We start from the raw sequence: 22,350 nt of genomic DNA on the forward strand, positions 1-22,350 counted from the left end.
GCCTTTAATTTTCTACCCATTTTCTTATCTTTTGTACTTTATAGTATTTTTATGAACATTTTTACTTAACAATTGTGCAGTTAATTTCTTTTAACATTGAACAATTTAACACAATTTCTAGATGATAGATATTTTTATTAAAACTGAAATCTCTGCCTAAATAGCTTGCATAAATCGGCAGCTATATATTATATATTTATATTTGTATATATTTAAAACATAACTATTGAGGCAGCAAAACCTATTTCAATAAATATTTGGTTTTGCACAAATTTGAACAATTTCTTAATAATAGACTAGAAGATAAGGAAGATGAAGAAGATTTTCTATATATATATTTGTATAAATTCTAAAGTTTACGAAAATCAATTAAAAGTGGAAAGTACACTCTCGCTTTGTAAACATTTATTTATGGAGCTTCAAATTTTGAAAAGGAAAAATTTCCCAATACTAATTTTGATATCCATTTTCAATAATTTTCTGCAAAGTGTAAAGAAGTTCATATCTTGTATGTAGTATATGTATATATATTATGTATGGAAATACTCTTTCTTTATAGGAATTTAAGATATATTTGTAGAACTAGCAGAATGGGAAAATGTAGAGTATGTTGACATATTAATTTAAGTCAGTATGCAATGACTTAGGTATAAATATAATAAATAGAACAGCTAAACTAGGTCTTGGCTAGGCATGGTGCGAAGCATTATTAAATATAGATCGATACAAATAATTGGCTGACATATTTTTCACCCACAAATCCGATGATGTTTATGCACAGTCGGGCATTTAAGCTGTTTATGTATTGTATACTATAAGCCATAAATTAAATTTTCACTATGTAGCGGGCTTTTTATAGGGTGATAGCTGATTAAGCAAATGCCAAAAAAACGGCAGACTAGTTGAAGCCACTTGTCTCTGCCGTTTTATGCTAACTTGGCAAAGTTAGGCTATATAAACTGGGAATGCGGCTGCAATGGGCATCAGTCACCTTTGGTAACCATCAAGAAAGAACCAACAGCTTCAAGATGAAATTCTTCGTTTGCTTCGCTCTCATCGCCATTGTGGCCTCCGCTCTGGCCACGCCCACCGGCAGCAGCTCGGTTTCCATTGCCAATCAGGAATCCGAGGCTGAGGGCCAAGGCTACGGTGATCTGACCCGTCTGCGCAAGGCCGCCTATGGCGGCAGCTCGGGCGGCTATGGCGGCTCCAGCGTGCCAGCTCCACCTTGCCCCAAGAACTATCTGTTCAGCTGCCAGCCCAACCTGGCGCCAGTGCCCTGCAGCGCTCCAGCTCCCAGCTACGGATCCGCCGGCGCTTACTCCTCGCCCGTGGCCAGCTATGTTGCCCCCAACTATGGCGTGCCCCAGCACCAGCAGTCGCTCTACGGCTCCGCCTACCTGCCTCAGGCCTACGGCTACCAATACTAGAAGATCCACAAAGCTCGCGACATGAACTTGACACGGCTTCCCAAGCTGCCGAGAAACAAAAATCTTAGCTATGCTCACAGAAAATGTACAAAAAAATATATGCATTAAATTAAATGGACAAAAACTTTCTATAGCAAAAAGCCCACATATGTTTTGCTCAACTGGTATTATCAGCTTTTCCAGATATCTTGAATAGCTTTACCTTTATGGGAAACTAAAGATCGACCGTTTTTTGCGTACAGCTGTTCTTTTGAATTGCACATTTAAAATGAGAACTTGATTCCTGGCCGCGTATCAATAACAATACAAATGAAAACTAAACGAAACTCAGCAAGCTTAAGCTATAGAGTTCCGTTCTGAGTTTTCCAAATAAATAAATAAGCACCTTAAATTCAATATAATGTGAAACATAAGCGAACACTTCCATCTGGAAGTCGCACTTGTTTTCCGTGGAATTATTTTTATTGCATTGAATTACATACATATGTGTCTCACATTCGAGGTGTTACGCTCTTCAAAGACCCAGATGGCCGGACAGCATAATCTTGCCTGAAAAATCTATTTATTTTCTTGACAGTAAAAAAACATTTTTTTAAGAAGCAGTTTTTAATGAAGAATAGTTAAAAACTTGCCATAGTTTCGTTTTTTACAAAAGTATGAATAACGTTTTTTTTCTGTGATGTAAAATGTTGTTCTTAAATTAAAAAAACGGATATATTTTTAGTTTTAAATATATTTGAGTCAACATGCTTAATTTTAAGTATTATGCAAATTAAAAAGTTGTTATAGACTTGGGAAAAAAAGCAATATAAGAAAGAAGGTCTAACAGCGGCAAGCCGAAGATTAAATACCCTTGCAGGCAAATGACTTATAGTCTTGCAGATATATCAGAAGAATTGTTCACAGTTTAATTGCTGAGTAAGGGATATTTTATTTATGGTAGATGTTGTAAATGTCAAGTTTGATTAAGATAACGAGAAAAACAAAATAACTTTTTATATAAGAACATAATTGTCCGATTGTTCCTAAGGCAGCTATATGATATAGGTGTCTGATCTGGTCAAAACCCATATACCATGATACTGATCAGGAATAAAGAAAATAAAATAAATGATTAAGTATAAAGTCTATGGAGACGTCTTCTTCTATGCGTTACATGTTTCCCGACAAAATTTAAGTACCCTCTGCAAGGGTATACAAATGGAGAAAATGAATAAGAAGAACTGACTTTTTCAATATGCTGAATATGGGCAAATTATTCGTTTAATTATAATATGTATATGCATATTTATTAACAATAGGTTTTTTTTAAAGCACTTTGAACTCTATTGAATAAAGCCAAGTTAGCCGAATCTTCAGCAACACCTACAAAAAGCGAACAGTCGGCTCAGCATATTGTTTATATGTTCGTAGTAAACACTTTTTCGATTTCTTACTTTCTTCAGAGAATTTTCACATAATTGCATATTATTGGCTGGGGTCTTTGAACCAAGCTGCTTTTAGCCTCAATTATTGTTTGGATTTGTACAGACAGTAGAATCGATTGCAAAATAAGCAAAGACAATGGCGTTGGCAACCCAAATCTGCAGGTGGTCAGCCAGCCAAACTAAAATATAAATAAAAACATATAAGTATATGTAAATGGGCGGCCCGGAGGAAGCTAGACACAGGTGCTGACTGGAGGTATTTGGTTCAGTCGTGACATGGCCAGACAATGCTTAGAATGTGTGCTAGGGATTAGAGCTGAGAATTTACCTTGGCCCATGGCCCATGGCGACCAACTAACCCAATTGGCCAAGTTACCTTGAAGCATTTGTTGGTTTTGTCGCTTGGCAGCATTTCCGCATAACGCTGCATATTTTGCCAAAAATCTGATCGCATTTATAAAAACCAACTGGCCAGAGCCCAATGCCGGCTCAGTCTCAGTTTACAGCTTCGCAGCCAGCACGGTCAAGCCAGGTGTTAAGACTTAGCCACGACATCATCATTATCTTCATCATCATCATCTTCAGTAGCAATTCAATATGTGCATACCAAGGGCGCTAATCCCGCTGCTGCTCTTCTGTTATCGACTGCAGACATGTCTGGCCAATTGCGATGGGCGCTGTGTGCGCAGTCCTTCGTCCGGGCAGCTCTTCCGTTTCATACCCGTACGCCTGTACACGCCGGAGCAGCTGGAGCATAGCGCGGAGTTGCTGGTGCGCCAGCCACGTCAGCAGCAAATCGTGCAAGAGGTGATTGTGGAGAACAATTTCGGGGGTCTGGGCCCGGGCGGTTTTGGGGGTCCACCCTTTGGTGGTCTGCCGCCTTTCGGTGGCCCGCCATTTGGCGCCGGATCCGGCTTTGGTCGTGGCGGCTTTGGACGCGGCGGCACAGTTGGTGGCTTTAGCAGCGGCTTCAGCGGTGGCTTTGGTGGTGGCTTTAGCAGCGGCTTTGCACGCAGCTACGCGCCAGCCGAGCAGCCAGAGCAACCAGAGCAACCAGCCATTCCAGCCAAGTGCAATGCGCCCAGCATTAAGGCGCCGCCCTGTGCCCAAAGCTATGTGTTCTCCTGCGACGCGGTACTGAAGCCAGTGCCCTGTGCAGCGCCAGATGGCAATTGTGGCTATTGAGAGACCAAAGGACTGTTGTTGATATCTATAAATAAAACTGAATCTTAAGAATTACAGTTTGTGTATACAATTCGGGGTGGGAATAGATAACATCAGACAGAACTTAATGATGATGTTGCCTAAAAGAAATAACATATTAATTAATAACATTTACGAATTTGTGATTAATATTCTGCTTTAGAAGCTAATGGAATATTTTCCTGAGAGCTGAAAAACAACCTTTAAATATTATCACATCAGATTGAATTTTAATTGGAATTTTAATATTTGCTACTTTTTTAGATAACAAATTAATTTGTGCTAAAAATAAATTATCGCATCGTTCAGAATATAAGACGAAATATTGAATTATAAAAACAACTTTAAATAAGCTCAAAATTTGATAAGTTTTTTTTTTTAATATTAAAAAATAACTTACTTTTAGAAATAAATTTTTTATATATGATGTTTTATGTATAAATTTTTAAATGAATGAAAGATAACAGATTTTTAGCTTTTTTAATATTTTGTATGTTTTAAAATTTCAAAAAATATTGGATAAATATTATCTCTGCTTTTTTGGTCATATTTTTTTTCAATAATTTTTCATTTAATCAAAACTAATAAATTTTAAGTAAATCTTATTTTTTCCGTAAATCTATCATAATCGTATATTTACATAGATTCAATTGTCCCAAGATTTAGTCTTCTTTTGAAGACTTTATAAATTTGTGAAAATCCAATTTGTTCAGAAAATAGATCCCAGACTTATTATGCTAATCATTCATAACCATAACCATAACCCAAGAAATATGAAAACTAAAAAAATAATGCATTTTTTTCTCTTAATATTTTCAGTTTATTGGATCAGGTAAGCCAAATGACGATCAATTATTGCGTTTAGAGCAATTCACGCACAAAGGGCACAGTGTATTGGGGCACGTACTGGGAGTAGGCACCGGCGGAGCCGTAGGATTGGGCTGGCGCAGAGCAGGGTACGGGCTGCAGTGAGGGTTGGCAGCTGAACAGGTAGTTCTTGGGGCAGGGCGGGGATGGAACGGAGGCGGGTGCTGAGTAGGCGGTGGGTGCAGCCGGTGCTGGAGCGGCATAGGCTGGCGCAGCGGGAGCGGCGGGTGCAGAGTAAGCGGGAGCAGCGGGCGCAGAGTAGGCGGGAGCAGCGGGCGCAGCGTAGGCTTGAGCAGCGGGTGCCGGTGCGGAATAGGCTGGTGCAGCGTAAGACGGAGCAGCTGGAGCGGCATAGGCGGGTGCGGCAGCTGGAGCTCCATAGCCACCATAGGCAGCACGCGATACGCGAATGTTCTCAGCCAACGGAGCCGGGATCAGGATGCCTTGCGTTGGCTGCAGCTGAATCGTCTCCGCGCCGCAGACCGCGGCCAGCATGGTGACCAGAAAGACGTGTCCAATGTTGAGTGCCATTGCGGTATTTGAAGGTGTTGTCCGTGTTACTTGCTGTCGAAGTGGAACCAAATGGTTGACTGTAGTGGATCAGCGTCGAAGCTCTCCACTTTATAGCCCTGTCGAAAAACGCTGAGCATGTTGGAAACCTGGAAAATGCAGACCAAAAACTAAATAAGAACGAAAAGCGAAAAAGCACAAACTGCTGACGATCTCAAATGGACTGCAGTTGGGTTTAGCATAACCAAGGAGAACGGTGTAGGGTGAATCTCTGACCGGCTAACACCAATTCCAAATGGCCAAATTGACGAGACTGTTGCTGCTGCTGCTGCTGCTGCAACTGCTGACCCCGAAATTGGTTTTTCCAGCTGCCGAAGTCGTCGTCGACTCTGAACCGTCAACCGTATCCGGCATTTCACAGTTTCTGGAGCGGCGGCCAGAGCCATATCAAGAGGAGCTCAGCTGGACACATCTGTTGCCCAGCAACTATTACTCGGAATTGAATCAACAATACTATGTGAGATTTCGCAGGCACTCCAGGCTCGCCCTAAAGGATCTGCGCAGAGCCCGGTCGTATCCATTCGAATATGCGCGATATCTCTAACAATAATATTTAAAGAACCCAACAAAAACAATTTGGGAATAAATCTTTTGCTCTTATGTCGAAAATCGTTGCGCAATGAAATTAATTGAAATCAATTTAATATACTTAATATGTTTTCAAGCTATTTTAAATGGAAAGCTTAAGTCAATATTTAAGCACACATGATATATACCTAACAATGGGTTGAAGAAATAAAAATAAATATTTTTTTTATAAAATTTTAATTACATTAATTAATCTGAATCATCACATAATTCACATAATTTAATCGAGCACTTTTCTTAGTTGCAGCTATTTCATTTTATTTAAAAGTTTAAAGAAAAGCTCTAAATAAATACTTAAATTTGGTTGAACAATTCCGTGAATTCCAAGAAATTCATATTTAATTATTTAATTTAATTTCAATTAAATTTCATCGCATTAAAGAGCTTGACCATAAAGTTGTCAGTATATGTACACACATACATATTTAAAGAGACAAAAGTATGTATGTATGTATGCATTTAGTGCAGTAGGACGGTTTATCTGCTGGCAATGAGCTTAAATACAAAGAGTGGACATTTCTTGCCGTTGAATGGCCATTGTTGCGGATGCATTTGATTCTGTTATACGTATGTATGTTATATGTTATACTGCAGGCAGCAGCTACCTGCACAGAGCGCGTATAGAAAGGCGAGCTATATAACTTATTTGTCGCCTGCGTTTACGTTAATGGCGGCGATGCTTTTGATCCCGTTACTTTAGTTGTGCACCCAGGCAAGAGCGCTGGCTCAAGGAGTGAGCATAGCGCGAGCTTAATAAGATGATTTAGTTTGTGCGCGTCTGCATTAATGATCGGGTGAAGCTTGTGCGCGTGTGTTGTTGTGTTATTTTTTTATTCTTTTTTTTCGTATATTTTTCAACAAATCAAAGTTGTCTATGTGGTGTAAACCACGATTAGTGTGTGTAGTGTACTCGTGTGTTAATCTTCTACATATCAGTTTTCCAGCTATTTACGGGTCATGTTGGTATGTTCATATGTTTATTTAAATATCCTTAAAAAAGGAATACAAGAACACGTATATACATATGTAGCTACATTTTGGCGCTAAAACTTTTCACGCATACCAAAATGGCGCTCATCAATTTGCCCTAGCCGCATAGAGAGAGAGAGGGGGAGAGTAAAAGAGAGTAATCCAATGATTTTCGTTAAACATTTGGGCATCAGCTAGTCGTATATGGAAAAGCTTGAGATTATATACATGAAAATTGATTTTTGATTGGTATTTTGATATTGGACACTTGCTATATTAGGTATCAGCTTTAGAGTGCGTTCTCCCATTTATCAACTGTTACTTTTGTGAACAGCTGCAAAATGTTGTTCATAACAATCGCAGTGCCGCAGTTGACATATCGATAGGCTTATCGATAGTCGATTAGCATGCATTCCACACGCATGCTCGCGTGGGCGCATTTGACGTCACTAGGACGAAGGACACAACATAGGCAAGCCAAACAAAACAAAGTTCACGACCGAACTGCGAGCAGTTTTAAAGAAATTATTTAATAATAGTAATAAAATTAAATATGAAATTAACATTGCGCCGTTATTCGTGGCTAGTTGCATTGCAATTGGCTCTGCTGGCTGCCGATTTGTTTTTCAATGCTTTTGGCTCTTGGCTGTCGCGGGATAAGCTGCAAACGGCGATATTCTTTTTTGTGTGAGTGACAAAAGTTGTCAGACTTAATATATGTTATCTTAAAAATATTCCTTATTCACGGAAAAGCATTCAGGACGCGTTCATTATTGTTGAATATCTGCTGTTCACACTGGCGCTACATTCGACTTGCGTCTATCAGGTGGGCGCCTCCCACATTATCCTGCGCAATTGCAAGCTATTTTTGTTCAGCATTACGGTATATTTTCTGCTGTCCGCCTCACAGCACTCCTGGACTGTCTATCAGTATCGTTTGTCTGCCTCAGAATCCGCTCAGCAATGGCCGTTGGCCCTCTATGCCTTAACGGTGCTGCAGCGCCTGAGTAAGTTGCAAGTTTTTAAAAGTTTTCTTAAAACACGAACGTTTATCTTTTGATAATATTTAATAGTGTCGGTTTTCTACTACTACACATCCAAGTCAACAGCTTTGATTATGGCCGATCCGCGCTATAAGGAGGAACATCTCGATTGGATAGCCGAACAATTGGGCGACAAGTAAAACAATTGAGAGAGTTTAGGGGTATTGTACATACTTTAGCTAGGTGGCGCGAATTGTTAAAATTGAAATGTAAAGCTCAAGTACAATTAATAAATGTACAAAGCACAAATAATTAATGCCAATAACAGATTTTTATTAAATCATTCGATTCATTAGGTGTTTAGTTGAAAAATTTTAGTTTAATTTAGAAAAATTTAGTTAGTTTAGGTGAAAAATTGGTACACGTGACGCCCTCTATGTGATGTTGGGCTCAAGCAGCGCCATCTAACGTACACTAGATGCGCAAATGTGTCTTGAAATTTTATTATGCTTCCAAGCGATTTATCTTCATAACTTTAATCATGTATATTTCTATATTGGACAAGAGTACATTGACAATATTTCAGAAGGCACGTCCATATTGTTCTACTTTTGCCGAGGATTTTAGATTTTGTCCACAAATCGAATAATGCTGTGATGTAAGAGTTTTTCGCACAAAAACTATGTACTTTTCCATTTCCACATTTCCACAATTTAGAAAATATGTTAGATATTTCTTTCTGAAACATAAAACACTTGATAGAGGATGTTGAGAACATCATCTAAATGAAAATCTAAGAATTATGTCGTTTAATTGTCGTATACTCGAAATTTTATTAATATATATAACAATAACGTTTTTTATAAAGTCAATGGCAATACATATAATATTGCGCCCGATCCCATTATTGAATAGCTGCTAGGACTATAGATTAAGCAAATATAACTTGAAATATATTTAGGAAATGGAAAAGCCTGCGTTTTAAGCTTCGGTACTTAAAAGATTCAAAACCTGTTTTTAAGTTCAACATGAAGAAAATACTTGCGAAAATATAAATATTTTAGAAATAAATATAAACTATGAATGTTATTACAAAACATGCTCCATTAACGTTTGGCTGTTATCATACCTTCTTGGCAATTAAGATATATTTAGATCGTACGTAATTTGAATTATTTGCTGTACATAGTTTACATTTGACTTCACTATATACACAATGTCTCGCTTGTTGCTCAATATTGTCCAGGATTCATAAAGTAAGCACTTTAAATATAGATACATATTTTCAGTTTATAAAGCTAGGCATTATTGTAATATATTTAGTTAAATATGATATATATATGCAGATCAATAGATAAGATAATGCTTAAAATTCAATTTTAAATTTTCACATATTCAAAGTAAGCCATATATACATTTGTCTGGTTTGATATGATATGAATATAGTTGGTCCCTCACTAATAGACGAATACTACGTACCGGAGTAGCTAAATGGCACGCCAAATAGCTTCTCCCACGATTTCCCAATGGCATCCAGACAGCACTCGGCATTCGCCAGTGTCTCAAACTGCAAATGCCACAATTCGCATTTGTTTTCGGTTTCATCCAGAAAATTAACATTGTACTCGCAATCCGTAATACGTTCCACCTCCACCAGATTGCTCATCTGCTGCGTGAGCGTGAGTTCAATGGGCTGCTCCTCGTTTGCTGTCAGCCAATTGAATTTTCCATTGCCGGCAATATGCAATTGCGTATCGGTGGTCAGCAGCGTGCAGAGCTCAAAGCTGCGCTTCTCCGGAACACATATCCACTGGCAGCCGCTGAGCACGGCGCACATCCTAATCGGTTCAGCCATCAGCGATTTGAGTCGTTGACGCACCGCATGTGCCGGATGCTGGATCAGCTCACACTCTGCGGGCAGCGGGTTGTCTAGCGAAACAGAAGCGAACGTAGAGCAAATATAGTGTAGCTTAGCCACTTCACTTACCTGCCAGGTACGCCAGTAAACTGTTTGTGCGCAGCATATCCTGTAAAATTAGCAAAAAGCCACCCCAGTGGCGTAGGCTAAAAGACAAGCCCAGTTTCCAGGGCAGCAACTGTATGCGTGTTAGACGATTCACTGTTACGCTAACCACCTGACGCAGCCACTTGGCGACATCATCCTGTGGCGGCGCATACGCTTCCATCAGATAGCACTTGCAGGTGGACATTACCAATAAGCCATCGCGCATCGTTTGCGTTTGCTCATTGTATATCCGACCCTTGGCCAGCCACTTGAAGTGCTCGCCCACCTCCTTGAACTTGCTCTGATAGAAATAGAGCTTCAAGCGATGATCGATGTCATTGTAGTCGCTATAATTAAATTTATATGGCTGAATTGCGCCTGCACTGGCCTCCGTTTCGATCAGCTTCTTCGAACTGGACATTAGCATGTTGGTCGATTGAAAAAGTGCTGTAAATGTGAAAGATTATGATTAATTTCATGAGTGAATTCTGTTTACTTATTGCTAAGCTGTTATCAAAAACATATTTTGAGTATTATTATTACAAACTATTAACCCAACCCTATCTCTTGATGTTATTATTACTTTCACTGCAGTTCTCTCTCTTTTTGTCGATAATCCTTTTAAACATCTATCATCTATGCGCTTCTCAATTCTCAAGAAACTCTTACATATATGGTTACAAAATAGTTTAAATATTTGTTTTGCATACCGCCAAACATGGAAGATAGGCCCGCATCTTCGGCTGTCTTTAAATGTTTCGTTTCATGATGACCATTTGCGGCCGTCACTTCATAGTTGTTGTTGTTGTGTTGTTGACTCGTGCTTCCGCCAGATTCGGCCAGCAACATATTGTGCAGAATGATGGCATCGTCCGTTGCCTGCCGTTGAGCCTTCTCCGGCGGCTGATGCTTGGCCTGCTGTTCGTAGGTGGTGCAAATGCTGTCGGTCACCGAACCCGACGAACTGCTCTCTGTTAGCTGGACGTGAGCCAAGGCCTTGGCCTTCGCCGTTGCGTCCACATTGGATATCGTTGCCTGCATTGACACTGTCTGTGCTCTGGCCTGTTCGGCGAGCAATTGCCCAAACTCGCGTTCAATGAAGCTTTGGGTTTGACTTTGGTGATTGTCAATGGTTTGCAGATTCGGGATCTGGGATATGCGACGCTCCTCGGAGGTTTTGCGACTGGCGCTCTGCACAAGGTTGGGATCCAGCACCTCAATGCTGGATTGGCTCGGATTGGATATAATGTCCACATCGCTCTCATTCGCACGAAACTCCAAATCGCGCTCTGTATTGGAGCTGCCCACCACCGACTGATTCGAGTCAAAGGAGCATTGCGAGTTGGTTATCTTCGAGCAGGAGCTGCTCTCATTTAGCGAATTGGCCGAGCCTGTGGAGAAATGGACAAGCATTAGTTGGGCTTGGAATAGTGCTCAATATAATATATAATCTCTAATGGAAGCAGCATTGCTTTGCTCTCTGTCTCTCTTTAGTGATTGTAGCTTAAATGGTGCGTTAGCTGTTTACAAAAATTTTGAATAGATTTTACTGTTGTTAGCTGTATAAATTGATTTGTTAATTTTGTTTTCATGCTGCCCAAATGCTGCTTCACATTTACAACAAGAAGCCAAATGCAAATTGCTGTTAAACAACAAAGGAAAAGAAATTGAAAATTCGAAATACAATACAATTGGAATATTAACTTTTTGTGGTTTGCATCAAACTCCTACGCTTGGGTGTGTTATTAGCGATGAGCCTGCTGTTGGCCACTAAATAATTAAATAGTATTTAACAATTGTAGAAGGTTGTTGTTGTTGTTGTAGTTGGATGAGCGAAAAGTATATAAAAAGAATATATAAAAATATACAAAAGTTAGATTAAGTCGCATTTTGCCATTTGATTTACGTGTGATATATATATGGGCGTGTGTGTGTTTGTGTGTGTGTGTGTTTGGGTTTTGTAATTGATAGCATGCAAAAAGAAAAAGAAATAAAAAATTAAATTAAAAACAATATCAAATACGATTAAACGAATTTTAACAAATAGCCAAAATCATAACTACAAGAAATGTAAACTAAAAGCAGCTCACAAAACCGAAATACATTGGAATATGTTACACAAAACTATATGTTAAATGTATTTGTTTTTGTTGGTTTTGATTTTTTTCATAAATTATTTCCATAATTTGCTAGATATAGTATAGAAGACTAGAAAAGAACTTGCCAATACTTTGATTGTCCTCCTTGGACTGCAATACCAGCGGCGTGTTCACTGGCGATTCCTCCACAATTAATGCTGGCGACAGCTTCGGCTCCATGCTGGACACTTTGGGCTTGTCCAGCGAGCCGGTTGCATCATCGTTCACCTCCGCGACGAACAAGCTGCGACAGTCCGGACAACGTGGCTCTGTCAAAAAAAAATAATTAAAACTGCAGTCAAAATCGATTTTGGTTAGTGTCCACTGTGGCTCATTGTACCCGCTGTCTTGTAGTTCTTGATTTTGCGCTCTCTGGTAAACTTAATGCCACAATTGATGCAGCTATAAATGGTTATGTTCATATCGGTGAGATCACGTTGGGACAGAATGTCGCGTAGTTTCTTCTCAAGTTCCTAAGTGTAAACAGTTTTATTAATTGTTTCGATATGAATTGCTATATATCTCCCATATACCTGACATAATGCATTCTCCACACAATAAACGCGCTCCTGTTTGTCCTTTTGCATTGTATCAAAATTAATGCGCAGCGTATTCGATTTGATTCGCTCACAAGACTCCAAAACCTTGATGCTCCATTTGGTCTTGGTGCTGATAGTAAATATATGTTATAATTAAATAATATATATCAATGTGCTATATAGAAGTCAAACACAAACCGTTCGCTGAGTGCATCCTTTTCTCGTATATAATTCGAGGATATGGTAAGGAACAAGGGCTCGCTGGTCTTGTGCGCTTGGTAGACAATATACAGCTTCTCATCGGGCTCTTCTTCGGAAACTGAAAGAGTAGAAAACAAGATTTTAGGTTCGGTTCTTAAAGCAACATACGCGAGGATTTCACCTGGTTCCTCGTCCTGCTCAGCGCTCGCAGCTGCATAGCGACTTAGCACCTCCTTGTGCTTGTCAATCTCTTGCTGCTGCACTTCGTCCTTCTCCGTTTGCTCCTCCTGCATTGTATCGTTCGTGCTCTCATATTGGGTCTGAATGCTGCTGTCGCACGACTCGTAAACTGTTTGCTGTGTTAGGTTGGCGGCATCCGTGGGGCTGCCATCTGTATTGTTGGGCGCCAATTTTGATTCAAATCCAACCTTCCAATTGCTGTTGTTCGTGGGCGTGGAGCTGATATTTAGCAGCTCTGGCTCCGACTCGGCCTGTTGCGCTGCCGACGAGAACTCGCCCAGGAACTCGTTGAACTGCTGGCGTGCCACGTGACGCGCTTGTTCGCTGGGCTGTGGCGTATCAATGCCTAGCATTAGCTCCGCATTGCCCGACTGCAGCCACTCGTTGCCATACTTGAGACGCAGTGTCTCAATTTGCTTTTTCGTCTCCAAGTGGCTGCCATCTGTGGTCTCTTGTGGCCTCTCTTGTAACAGACTATTTGCCTCGGGGGCTGCGACTGTGGTAATTGCTTCTATTGCCGTCTCCTCGCCATGTTCAGCGATTTCCACAGTGCGTTGCTTTTTAGTGCGTTTTTTGCTAATTTGCAGATCCGCTGGCGCTTGTTCTGCCTCGGACGATGAATCCTTGCCTCTGACCGAGAGCGAAAGCTGCGAGCCCACACTAGAAGCTGGCGTATTGATGGAGGCACGTGAACTATTAATGGATACATAACTGCTGACTAGCCGATGACTCATGGTGCCCACAAAGCGCAACTGCTGGCTGCCAGTCAATGCCTTCTCGGCCTTTGATAGCGGCTCAAAGTCCAGCACAAATTTCACAGTCGCCGTATTCTTGTGCAAATACTGTGCCGTGGCCAGTCGATGCTTGGGATGGCAGGCCAGGGGATTGCCCTGCAAATTGAGCGTGGTGAGCGTCATTAGAACGCTCAGCGGCAGCAGCTGCGTGTGCTCTAGCAGGCAATTGTCTGACAAATCCATGGTAGTTAGCGCATCCAGCTTGGTCATATCGAGCAGTTCCTCCACATAGTTGTTGCTTATGTTGAGCATCTGCAGTCGTTTACAGGCCTCCACATGAAACTGTGGCAGGTGCGTCAGACAATTGTAGCTCAGATCGAGCGTCTTTAGATGCGGCAGCCACTTGATGGCCCTAACGCTGGTCAGCTTGTTGTGGCGCAAATTTAAATACTGTAAGTGCTGGGCGAACTCCAGAGCCGTGTCCACTGCACGCAAATTGTTGTAGCTAAAGTCCGCGGACTGCAGCTCGTTCCAGACAAAACCATTCGAATTATCGCCGCCGCAATGCGTTATGATATCCTCCACATTGCTTATACTCTTGATGCATATCAAATGCTGAAGCTGGGCGCGAAGCGCTTGAATTCCCACCACCTGGCATATGTTGATCTTGTGCACCTCGAGGCGACGCAGCGCACGAAACTTGCATATGTCGATGGCGCCCTCAAAGTAATGATCGGTGGGGAAATAGTTGAGCTTCAGTAACGTTGTCTTCTGCACGAAATCATGAAGCAGCTGCAGATCCGGAAACACGCTCGACTTGGCATTGATGGGTTTGACCACCTGAAACGCATGCTGGTGCTTCTGGGTTGGGCCAAGGCCCGCTCCAGCCACAATATCGCTGTCCGCAATCAAAGTAAAGGAATCGTTCAAAGCACGCAGCAGCGGACCTGCAATTGTTTGAGTGCATGTGTGTGAGATTAAGAAAATGGGTTAAGCTGATAAGCAGACCGAGCTTAGAACAAAGCAACTGGTGGGTGCGGTCATGTCTCACCCGCATGCCCGTCCATGCCTGCTGCTGCTGCTCACCTGATAAGGTCAAGGTAAATTCGGAGCTCAGGATTTTATCACCATTCTTGCGCAGCAAATTGGCCAATTCGGTGATCTTTTGCGGGTCCATCTCATTGACTACAAATCGAAGGCCATAAAGCGTCTGTTCAATTTAAATTATTGCTTTCAACTGCGTTTTGTTATTAGCCAAGGTGTTTCAGCTTTATGCGTTGCAGATTTTTACGTCTGTCAACTGAAAAAAAAAACAACAACAACAGCAACAATATATTAATAAGCACATTCGTACGTACACACACACACACAAACAAAATTTGCAGCTGGCATTTCACGTAGTTCACCTAATCCTATTTTGATGTTTATGATTTGGCTACTGCCCCTATGAAAATACACAAAGGCATTTATGACGCCATTGTCCAGTGCAGAGTAAACGCACAATGCCACATATTCAACAAATACGTATATACAGATATTGATTTTTATACAATTATGCAGCTATTTAACAGCATTATTGAGCGTTATTCTTGTTTTGTGTAGCTAAAATATTCCACTGGGCAAAAGAAAAAAACGTTTGTTATTGCCAAAAAAAAAAACGAACAGTCAGCGAGAAACGTAAACACAGAGTTGTATTTCAAGTGTTGCAAAATGTCAGGCCAACAGCTGTTCGGCAATAATCGATACGCAAATGTAAGAGTTATCGATAGTTTCGCACGTATATTTGAACTAAGGCGCCAAGTAAAGAATATGCTATGAAAACTAAGGCTGCAAACCTATGACCTTTTTTTGTAGTTCGGCTCACGGTGCGAAGCGTTTTGTCGTTTTGTCGATTTTCCACATGTCCAAGCCCAGCTTCTAGCTCAAAACTTGATATGCATATTAGTAAAATGTTGTTTCAAAATTAAATTTTTGACAAACTTCAAGGCGCCAGCCCGGATCTGCATCAAGTCGGTTCGGTTTAAACACTCTCTGCGGCCTTTATAAAATCTATTCCAAAATAAATGTAGAGTACTTTTTTTTTTGTATTTTGTTTATTTAACACATTTTTTATTTTACATTTTATTTATGACTTTAGATTGCAGTAGAATTAACTAATGCAAATAAAATTCCGTATGTCTTAGTTGTTAATTTTTAAATTAAACCATTGTTGTTTCGTTTATTACGCCTCTTCTGTTGTTTTCAATTGTAATTGTAAAATTGATTTACAATTGTCTTTAGGTACATGCGCACAATTTCATTTGCTAATTTATCGTTTATAAACTAAGCTAAAACAAAAAGCAGACTTCAAGATTGGTTTTTGTTCGTTTCTGTGGTTCGCTGGATATGCGTTGGATTTTAACAATAAATTAACAACCTATGTATATGCCATTCTTGTCGTTGGCTGGCGTCTGAGGATATTAAAATGTGTGCTGAAAAAATGACTATTTGCTCGTGTTTTCTTATTTGTTTTTGGTGCATAAAAACGTTTAGAAATTTGTGTATTAATATATTTTACAAAGTTTGCCTGCGGAATAGAAAACAAAACTCATTATTTATAAAAGTGCTTGGCTTTAATAAGCGTAACATTTCAAATTGCATTCAAATACAAACGTGAGTTAAACAAATAACGTAAAATTCAATTAATTAATAATATATCAAATTTTGATACGTACTGCTCGCTGCCGATTTGTATAGCTGCCAATTTCTTCAAAAAATATGTTTCATTTCAAAAATAAGTATTTTTCCTAATTATGCGTTTTTTCTTTTGATATGTACAGAACAAAAACAATATATAAATACTTTATTCATGTTTAACAAATATATGACACTGACATTTTCACCTATGAACACATACATTGGTAAAAACAAATTGGGCGGTTTTTGAAAACCATTTTAAATAGAATCGAGTAGAATTATAAAATGCGTGTTGAGCTTGGCGAAGGAAACGATTTTCGACTACGTATCGGTTGCAAATGCGCGTGTGTGTGCGTGTGTGCATGATAATATTGAGTGTATGACTTGACTTGACTTGATATATAAACAAATAGTATTTACAATCGAATTAAACTTTTAGAACATTTGTTTTGGTGTAACACAGTTTAGAGTTTTGGCGACGGCATGATGAACGTATCCCTATGAGAAATCATATAAAAAAGAAGAGAAGAAAACAAATTGTTTTGTTGATGAAACATAAAAGTCGTTTTTTTTTTGCTTTTTTTTTTTTAGAAATGTACATGATATGCAGGTTCTATTAGGTGGATTGGGATTAGATGTAGGGTTTATATGTATGAGCTACTGTGAATAGGAATTGGGAATGAGCGATAATTTCTAAAAGAAAAATATATATTATTAAAAACTTTTTTTGAAAGTATTTTACAATTTTGAAAATTTAGAATTTTGTTTGAGTTTTATTTTTCATATTTTGTTATATTAAAGTGTTAACTTATTCAAAAGTATATATTAAATCAACAAAACATGCTAAAAGTTATTTAGGAGTGCATAAAACTAAATATATATAGGCATAAGTAAAAACAAAAAATTAACATAAATTTGTTGTTACAAGAAAGGAAATTCAATTGCAAATTAAACACAAAATACGGGAAAACTCAAAAGGTTGTGTGTTCGTGTGTGTGGGGCGTAGGCATAGACAGGAAGGGATTTACGGGAAAGTAATACGGAACTCTTGGAGATATCATGTGCAGCTGTGCAAAAAGCAAACAAACAAAATAAAGAAGAAACTCAACACTTACATATGCTCGGGATGATTGCGTATGCAATCGATTAAATCTTTAGGCTTAAGCTGATTTGTGCAAATTTTGTGTATGGCGGTGAACAATGGGAATCTGCAAATATAGAAATATAAACATTTAGTTAAATACGATTTTAGCTTGGATATACAAAGTGGTACGTACTTATCCTCCAGGCCTTTGTTTTTCAACATATAGTTAACCTCCTCGGCAGTGGGCGGGCCCTGCAATTTCTGGCCATTGAGCATCTCCTTCTCCAGATCCTCAATTGTCTTGCCAGATGTGACAAAAGCCTCGGAGACACGACGATTGCGGCCACCTGGAAAATGTTTGCACATGAATTAAAGATGTGCATTCATATCATTCATTCCCGCGACGCCTCACCGTAACACGTCGTGATGAGATCCGCAACACCGCAGCTCTCAAAGAATGTGGACAGTTTGCTGCCCGGATAGAAGACATCGACAAAGCGTATCATTTCCATAAGACCCAAACGAATGACCGCTGCCTTAGTATTATCGCCCAGCTTGAGACCATCGACAAAGCCCGCACCACAGGCAACAATGTTCTTCAGGGCACCGCAAACCTCAACGGCATCGGCATCCTCAACGACCACGACACGAAAATGATTGGCCTGGAAGAGATCACGCAGCACCTTGCCGTACTTTTTGTCCGTGCAGCCGATTGTCGTCTCGCAAAAGTTGCCCTCGGCCACCTCGTTGGCCAGATTAGCGCCCATCAGCACGGCGCATGGTATCTGATTGTAGATAATAGAAGCAAGATTAGCTAACAATTGCATAAGATCATCTTCTCAAATTGGGGCTTACCTTCAAATGGCGGGTAATAATGTGCGATATCAGATCAATGCCGCCGCCCTCGGCCTTATCGAAGCCCTTGATCAGGGATATGGCAATGGCATTTGGCTTGATCTTGCCCAGCAATTGTTTGCAGAAATTTGGTATGAACTGATGTGGCACCACAAAGATCAGTATATCGGCATTCTTGGCAGCCTCAACCAGATCAGGTACGGCAACCTATAAAAAAAACAGAGAGAGAGCGAGAGAAAACTTAAACAAACTAAATGCGAAAGGTGTTTGTGTGTGTGTGTGCATCAATAAAAACGCCAAGCGAATGTTCCGATAAGCGGCCAAAGTTACTCTGATAAGCGGCCAATAGAACAAACCAAACACAATGCTCAAGGTTGAATGAAGGAAACTTTGAAATCTCTACGGAAATCACTTGAAACACACGTGCATTCCATTTTAGAGGCTTGTCTCTCAACTGGACCCTGGCAAAACTCATTTGCTTATTTGAATTAATTATCAATCGGCTTGTACAAACTTGTGTTGGAAACTTGTTTATAAGAATTATATAAGGCTTACACTTATGGTATAAAGTTCAGGCGAGATATCTATCTCGCGTATTATGTCTTTCTTTTTGCGATTTATATTCGCTGTAGATAAGAAAACCAGTTTTTGAGCAAAAAAACCCAAACTCTGCTAATAATTGAACTTTAAATTTATACATATTAAACAATCTAAAAAGAAAGCCAATTACTTTTAACAAGAGTGCGCTAGTCCCAAATCTAGCGAACATATGTTGGGGTTGTGCTTCTTCTTTTCTCAGCCTCATATTATAGAAACTGCGTTCCTTTATAACTGCGCTGTTTATAGTCAGATCTTTATGAGATTTTCAGTACTTAAATATGTCGAACAATACAATACGCATAACAAAGCGCAACGATATACAACATGATGCAAATATTAAATATATTATGTCTTATCTCTTATAGACCCCGAGTTAGGCTTGTTTTTAGCCTTTGTATTATAGTTTAAGATCACAGCAAGTTCCTATAGAGGCACATATCTAGGCAGAATCTGATTCCTGATCAAATATATATATTCTATTCGCCTGTTACATACATTTGCAACGAAACATTATACCCAATTGTTTTTATACATTTTAGGGTATAAATCATGCAAAATTTGCTTTTTGTTATTGCGAAAACATTTTCCATAACGAAAGCGACAAGCACAAAGTTTAATAGGTTGGAACTAAATGCATTTCATCAATTCGTTTGCCTGTAAAAAGTTCATCATTTGCATTTGTTGTTGATAATCAACTGTGCAAAAACTTAATTGTGTTTAAAGTCACATAAATAATTGCCAAACCCACCTCTAATCATGTGCATAATAAATACGAACTATCTTTCATCTAAATGACACAATAATTTAATTATTTGAATACGAAATTGAGTTAATGATAGACTAAACATTTGTGAATTTGTATGAGAAAGCTGTTGTATTTTGATGCGTAATTTAAATTTCTATTTAAAGTCAAGTTTCCACATTGATATTCCAAATATTTGCCCAAATTATAATTCCAAATACATATATTTTGTTATAGGGTAGAACATGCTTTCCTCCAATGCATGACACACATCATGTCAAAAGTATTAGGGTATAAAAATAGATTAGAAAACAAACAAATTGTTATCAGAAAACTCAATCATTTTCCGCTACAATATCTTACTTGATTTTCTACTATTTCCCTTATCAGGCAACTAGAAAAAGGCATTCGTAAAAAAAAGAACATTTTTAAGTCGTTTAACTTTTGATTTTACAAATGCTTTGCATATTTGCCTGCATTTTTGACATTGGCCCATGGTTGTTTGTTTATAAGCTACATAAAAAAAAAAAGTTTTTGTTTTTGCTTTCACTATTGAAAGTTTGCCAAAAAGCATAGCTATATAAATTTAGGTATATATGTGGGTATGCACACATATACACATATAGCCGCGCTGGCGTAAAATTATATAGAAACACAATAGGAACAGACATAGAAACGATTTAATTTGTTTTTCTCTTTTATCAATGCTGCTTCTACTGATAAATTAGCTGAATTAGCTCGCACGGAAAATTTCCATTTAATTAATAATTAAATATATTGTATCTGAACAAATCTAGACGTCTTAAATAGTTAGAGTTAGTAGTAATTGGCAATATAAATCATTTTTATTTCATTAAACATCATAAAAAACTATTCGAAAATGATTCGAACATAACGAAAACAATTCGCAAGTATTTGTTATTGCCTTTCAATCCGAATCGAAATGTAGTACAGGCCATTACATATCTATTAGTCGGTACCTTATCGAAACAACTAAAATAGCGTGTTTAACATGACCTGCTAACAAAGCGGCTTATCTATAATCAAGTGAATGCAAACAGTCAAGTTGCTCCTCTTATCAGTTCAGCTGTGCAAATTGTTGTTATGTATGTGTGCATTTCTGTATAAATGTATTAGGACAACATTGATCTGTCTAACTGTTACAGTTGCTGTCGACTGTGCTATAAGTTTCTCCTAGGTTAAGCCAAGCGCACAACAATTAAGAGAGAAAGCATAAGAGAGTGCGTGGCGCGCACGTCAAGCCGGCCTTGACCTACGTCAAAGACACAGCGGCAGAACTGTCACTGCCAGCTTGGCAGAAGGTTTCGTTTGTGTGCAGACGTCAGAGCAAGGCGAAACTGTTTTTGTTGTTGTTATTGGCCCTGACAAAAAAAAAGTGCAGCGTTGGCCAAGAGTGTGTGAGAGCGAGAGAGAGAGAGAGAGTGCGCGAAGTGAGTTGTAAAAATAGCTGCATGTGCATGTCCCGTCAGTACGTCCGCGCATTCGTCTGATTAGATAATTTGACGTAAATACGACGGCCAAGATCAAGGCAGCGGCGTCTTTTATGTAAGGGGCAGCTGCAGCAGACGTCGCTGCATTTGTTAATAATTGCACTAAAACTAATACTAATCAATTGCATAACAGTAGAGGCGGTTTTTTTTTTCACACATTTTTTTATGTTGATGATTTTAATTAACAGTTAGCCGCCACAGTTATATATGACTTTGCGCTTTTTTTGTACTCACCACATTTGTTGGCAGTTTGTGTCCCTTCAGGTATTTAACATTCTCGTGCGTTTCATTGATAATTTCCGTTAACTTCTTGCCATCAATCATCTCCTCGTAGACAAACATTGTGACGCGTTCCTCAAACTCGGGCAGCGCGGCCGCATTGGCGCCCACGATTTTCGCTATGGCCGAACCCCTGCACAAGGTTCAAAATGCCAAGGTGCAATATGCAATTATTATATAACTAATGACATTGTTATTGTTCTTAGTGCACTCACCAGTTGCCAGAGCCCACGATGCAAACATTTACTTTTTCCGCCATGCTGCTGTATTAATTATTGTTGTTTTCGTTGTTGCTGTTGTTGTATGGCAAAGTGTTTTCAACTCTGTCGATTGATTTGTACGCGTGTCAGACTCTTGGTATATGCGACTAGCTCAGCGAATTATTAACTACGAACTGACACGTCGAAGCCACGGCACATTTAATAAATACTATTCAGTAAACGCGTATTTGCAAGACTGCGAAACGATAGACATATCGATAACATTATTGATTGCCAAGCGATAGTGTGTATCGAGATATCGAATGTTACGCATCAATTGGCATATTTCGAATAAATATTTTAAGTTTGATTTTGCTTCACAAATAAGCGAAAGATAAGCTTATTATGAAATCATACAAAATTTGCAGTATTTATTATTAATTTTCTGTACTGCTTTTTGGTTTGAAAAATGGCGCGAACAGCTGCTTACGATTAATAATTGTGTTTGT

At 39.2% G+C, this 22,350-nt stretch overlaps 7 protein-coding genes across 12 annotated transcripts; 4 read left to right on the forward strand and 3 right to left on the reverse strand.

Annotated features, from left to right (window-relative positions):
• Nucleotides 1-1,028: 1,028 nt before the first annotated feature.
• Nucleotides 1,029-1,430, forward strand: LOC115758993 (vitelline membrane protein Vm26Aa-like). Its single transcript, XM_030699795.1, has one exon. The coding sequence runs from the start codon at nt 1,029-1,031 to the stop codon at nt 1,428-1,430; it is 402 nt and encodes a 133-aa protein (XP_030555655.1).
• A 2,024-nt stretch (nt 1,431-3,454) lies between these two features.
• LOC115759319 (vitelline membrane protein Vm26Ab) lies at nt 3,455-4,042 on the forward strand. The gene has a single exon (XM_030700229.1). The coding sequence runs from the start codon at nt 3,455-3,457 to the stop codon at nt 4,040-4,042; it is 588 nt and encodes a 195-aa protein (XP_030556089.1).
• Nucleotides 4,043-4,676: 634 nt separating this feature from the next.
• Nucleotides 4,677-5,476, reverse strand: LOC115758799 (vitelline membrane protein Vm26Ab). Its single transcript, XM_030699573.1, has one exon. It carries the CDS (start codon nt 5,456-5,458, stop codon nt 4,922-4,924), a length of 537 nt encoding a protein of 178 aa, XP_030555433.1. The 5' UTR covers nt 5,459-5,476; the 3' UTR covers nt 4,677-4,921.
• A 239-nt stretch (nt 5,477-5,715) lies between these two features.
• On the forward strand, nt 5,716-6,044 carry LOC115758800. Its single transcript, XM_030699574.1, has one exon. It carries the CDS (start codon nt 5,733-5,735, stop codon nt 6,039-6,041), a length of 309 nt encoding a protein of 102 aa, XP_030555434.1. The 5' UTR covers nt 5,716-5,732; the 3' UTR covers nt 6,042-6,044.
• Nucleotides 6,045-7,536: 1,492 nt separating this feature from the next.
• LOC115758908 (transmembrane protein 138) lies at nt 7,537-8,343 on the forward strand. The gene is made up of 3 exons (XM_030699704.1): nt 7,537-7,741; nt 7,808-8,061; nt 8,128-8,343. The coding sequence occupies exons 1-3, from the start codon at nt 7,608-7,610 to the stop codon at nt 8,235-8,237; spliced, it is 498 nt and encodes a 165-aa protein (XP_030555564.1). The 5' UTR covers nt 7,537-7,607; the 3' UTR covers nt 8,238-8,343.
• A 511-nt stretch (nt 8,344-8,854) lies between these two features.
• LOC115758425 (serine/threonine-protein kinase 11-interacting protein) lies at nt 8,855-15,525 on the reverse strand. Of its 5 annotated transcripts, none has more exons than XM_030699078.1 (11): nt 15,445-15,525; nt 14,981-15,194; nt 13,102-14,841; nt 12,918-13,038; nt 12,714-12,849; nt 12,521-12,653; nt 12,267-12,449; nt 11,747-11,812; nt 10,753-11,433; nt 10,025-10,489; nt 8,855-9,966 (listed from the first exon to the last, which is right to left on the reverse strand). In XM_030699078.1, exons 2-11 carry the CDS (start codon nt 15,069-15,071, stop codon nt 9,509-9,511), a joined length of 4,074 nt encoding a protein of 1,357 aa, XP_030554938.1. In that variant the 5' UTR covers nt 15,072-15,194; nt 15,445-15,525; the 3' UTR covers nt 8,855-9,508. The 5 variants fall into 5 exon arrangements, with proteins under 5 accessions (XP_030554938.1, XP_030554936.1, XP_030554937.1 ...); XM_030699076.1 differs by having other exon boundaries at nt 15,301-15,513; XM_030699077.1 differs by having other exon boundaries at nt 15,265-15,513.
• A 555-nt stretch (nt 15,526-16,080) lies between these two features.
• LOC115758421 (glycerol-3-phosphate dehydrogenase [NAD(+)], cytoplasmic) lies at nt 16,081-22,038 on the reverse strand. 2 transcript variants are annotated; one of them, XM_030699072.1, is made up of 7 exons: nt 21,857-22,038; nt 21,597-21,774; nt 18,510-18,716; nt 18,067-18,439; nt 17,848-18,001; nt 17,686-17,778; nt 16,081-16,460 (listed from the first exon to the last, which is right to left on the reverse strand). In XM_030699072.1, the coding sequence occupies exons 1-7, from the start codon at nt 21,898-21,900 to the stop codon at nt 16,448-16,450; spliced, it is 1,062 nt and encodes a 353-aa protein (XP_030554932.1). In that variant the 5' UTR covers nt 21,901-22,038; the 3' UTR covers nt 16,081-16,447. The 2 variants fall into 2 exon arrangements, with proteins under 2 accessions (XP_030554932.1, XP_030554931.1); XM_030699071.1 differs by lacking the exon at nt 16,081-16,460 and adding an exon at nt 16,470-17,068.
• Between the last annotated feature and the right edge of the window lie 312 nt (nt 22,039-22,350).

This window comes from Drosophila novamexicana, unplaced genomic scaffold, assembly GCF_003285875.2.
Source record: "Drosophila novamexicana strain 15010-1031.04,08,12 unplaced genomic scaffold, DnovRS2.1 tig00000193-arrow-pilon, whole genome shotgun sequence".
Taxonomy (NCBI): domain Eukaryota; kingdom Metazoa; phylum Arthropoda; class Insecta; order Diptera; family Drosophilidae; genus Drosophila; species Drosophila novamexicana.

Coding starts and splice junctions, on each gene's coding strand:
- LOC115758993 (XM_030699795.1), top strand. CDS start 1,029: ATGAAATTCTTCGTTTGCTTCGCTCTCATCGCCATTGTGGCCTCCGCT.
- LOC115759319 (XM_030700229.1), top strand. CDS start 3,455: ATGTGCATACCAAGGGCGCTAATCCCGCTGCTGCTCTTCTGTTATCGA.
- LOC115758799 (XM_030699573.1), bottom strand. CDS start 5,458: ATGGCACTCAACATTGGACACGTCTTTCTGGTCACCATGCTGGCCGCG.
- LOC115758800 (XM_030699574.1), top strand. CDS start 5,733: ATGGCCAAATTGACGAGACTGTTGCTGCTGCTGCTGCTGCTGCAACTG.
- LOC115758908 (XM_030699704.1), top strand. CDS start 7,608: ATGAAATTAACATTGCGCCGTTATTCGTGGCTAGTTGCATTGCAATTG. Junction 7,742..7,807: donor ACGGCGATATTCTTTTTTGT/GTGAGTGACAAA, acceptor TTCACGGAAAAG/CATTCAGGACGCGTTCATTA. Junction 8,062..8,127: donor AACGGTGCTGCAGCGCCTGA/GTAAGTTGCAAG, acceptor AATATTTAATAG/TGTCGGTTTTCTACTACTAC.
- LOC115758425 (XM_030699078.1), bottom strand. CDS start 15,071: ATGGACCCGCAAAAGATCACCGAATTGGCCAATTTGCTGCGCAAGAAT. Junction 14,842..14,980: donor ATTTACCTTGACCTTATCAG/GTGAGCAGCAGC, acceptor AAACAATTGCAG/GTCCGCTGCTGCGTGCTTTG. Junction 12,654..12,713: donor TGGAGAATGCATTATGTCAG/GTATATGGGAGA, acceptor GTTTACACTTAG/GAACTTGAGAAGAAACTACG.
- LOC115758421 (XM_030699071.1), bottom strand. CDS start 21,900: ATGGCGGAAAAAGTAAATGTTTGCATCGTGGGCTCTGGCAACTG. Junction 21,775..21,856: donor ATCGTGGGCTCTGGCAACTG/GTGAGTGCACTA, acceptor AACCTTGTGCAG/GGGTTCGGCCATAGCGAAAA. Junction 18,717..21,596: donor ACAAACTGCCAACAAATGTG/GTGAGTACAAAA, acceptor TTTTTTTTATAG/GTTGCCGTACCTGATCTGGT.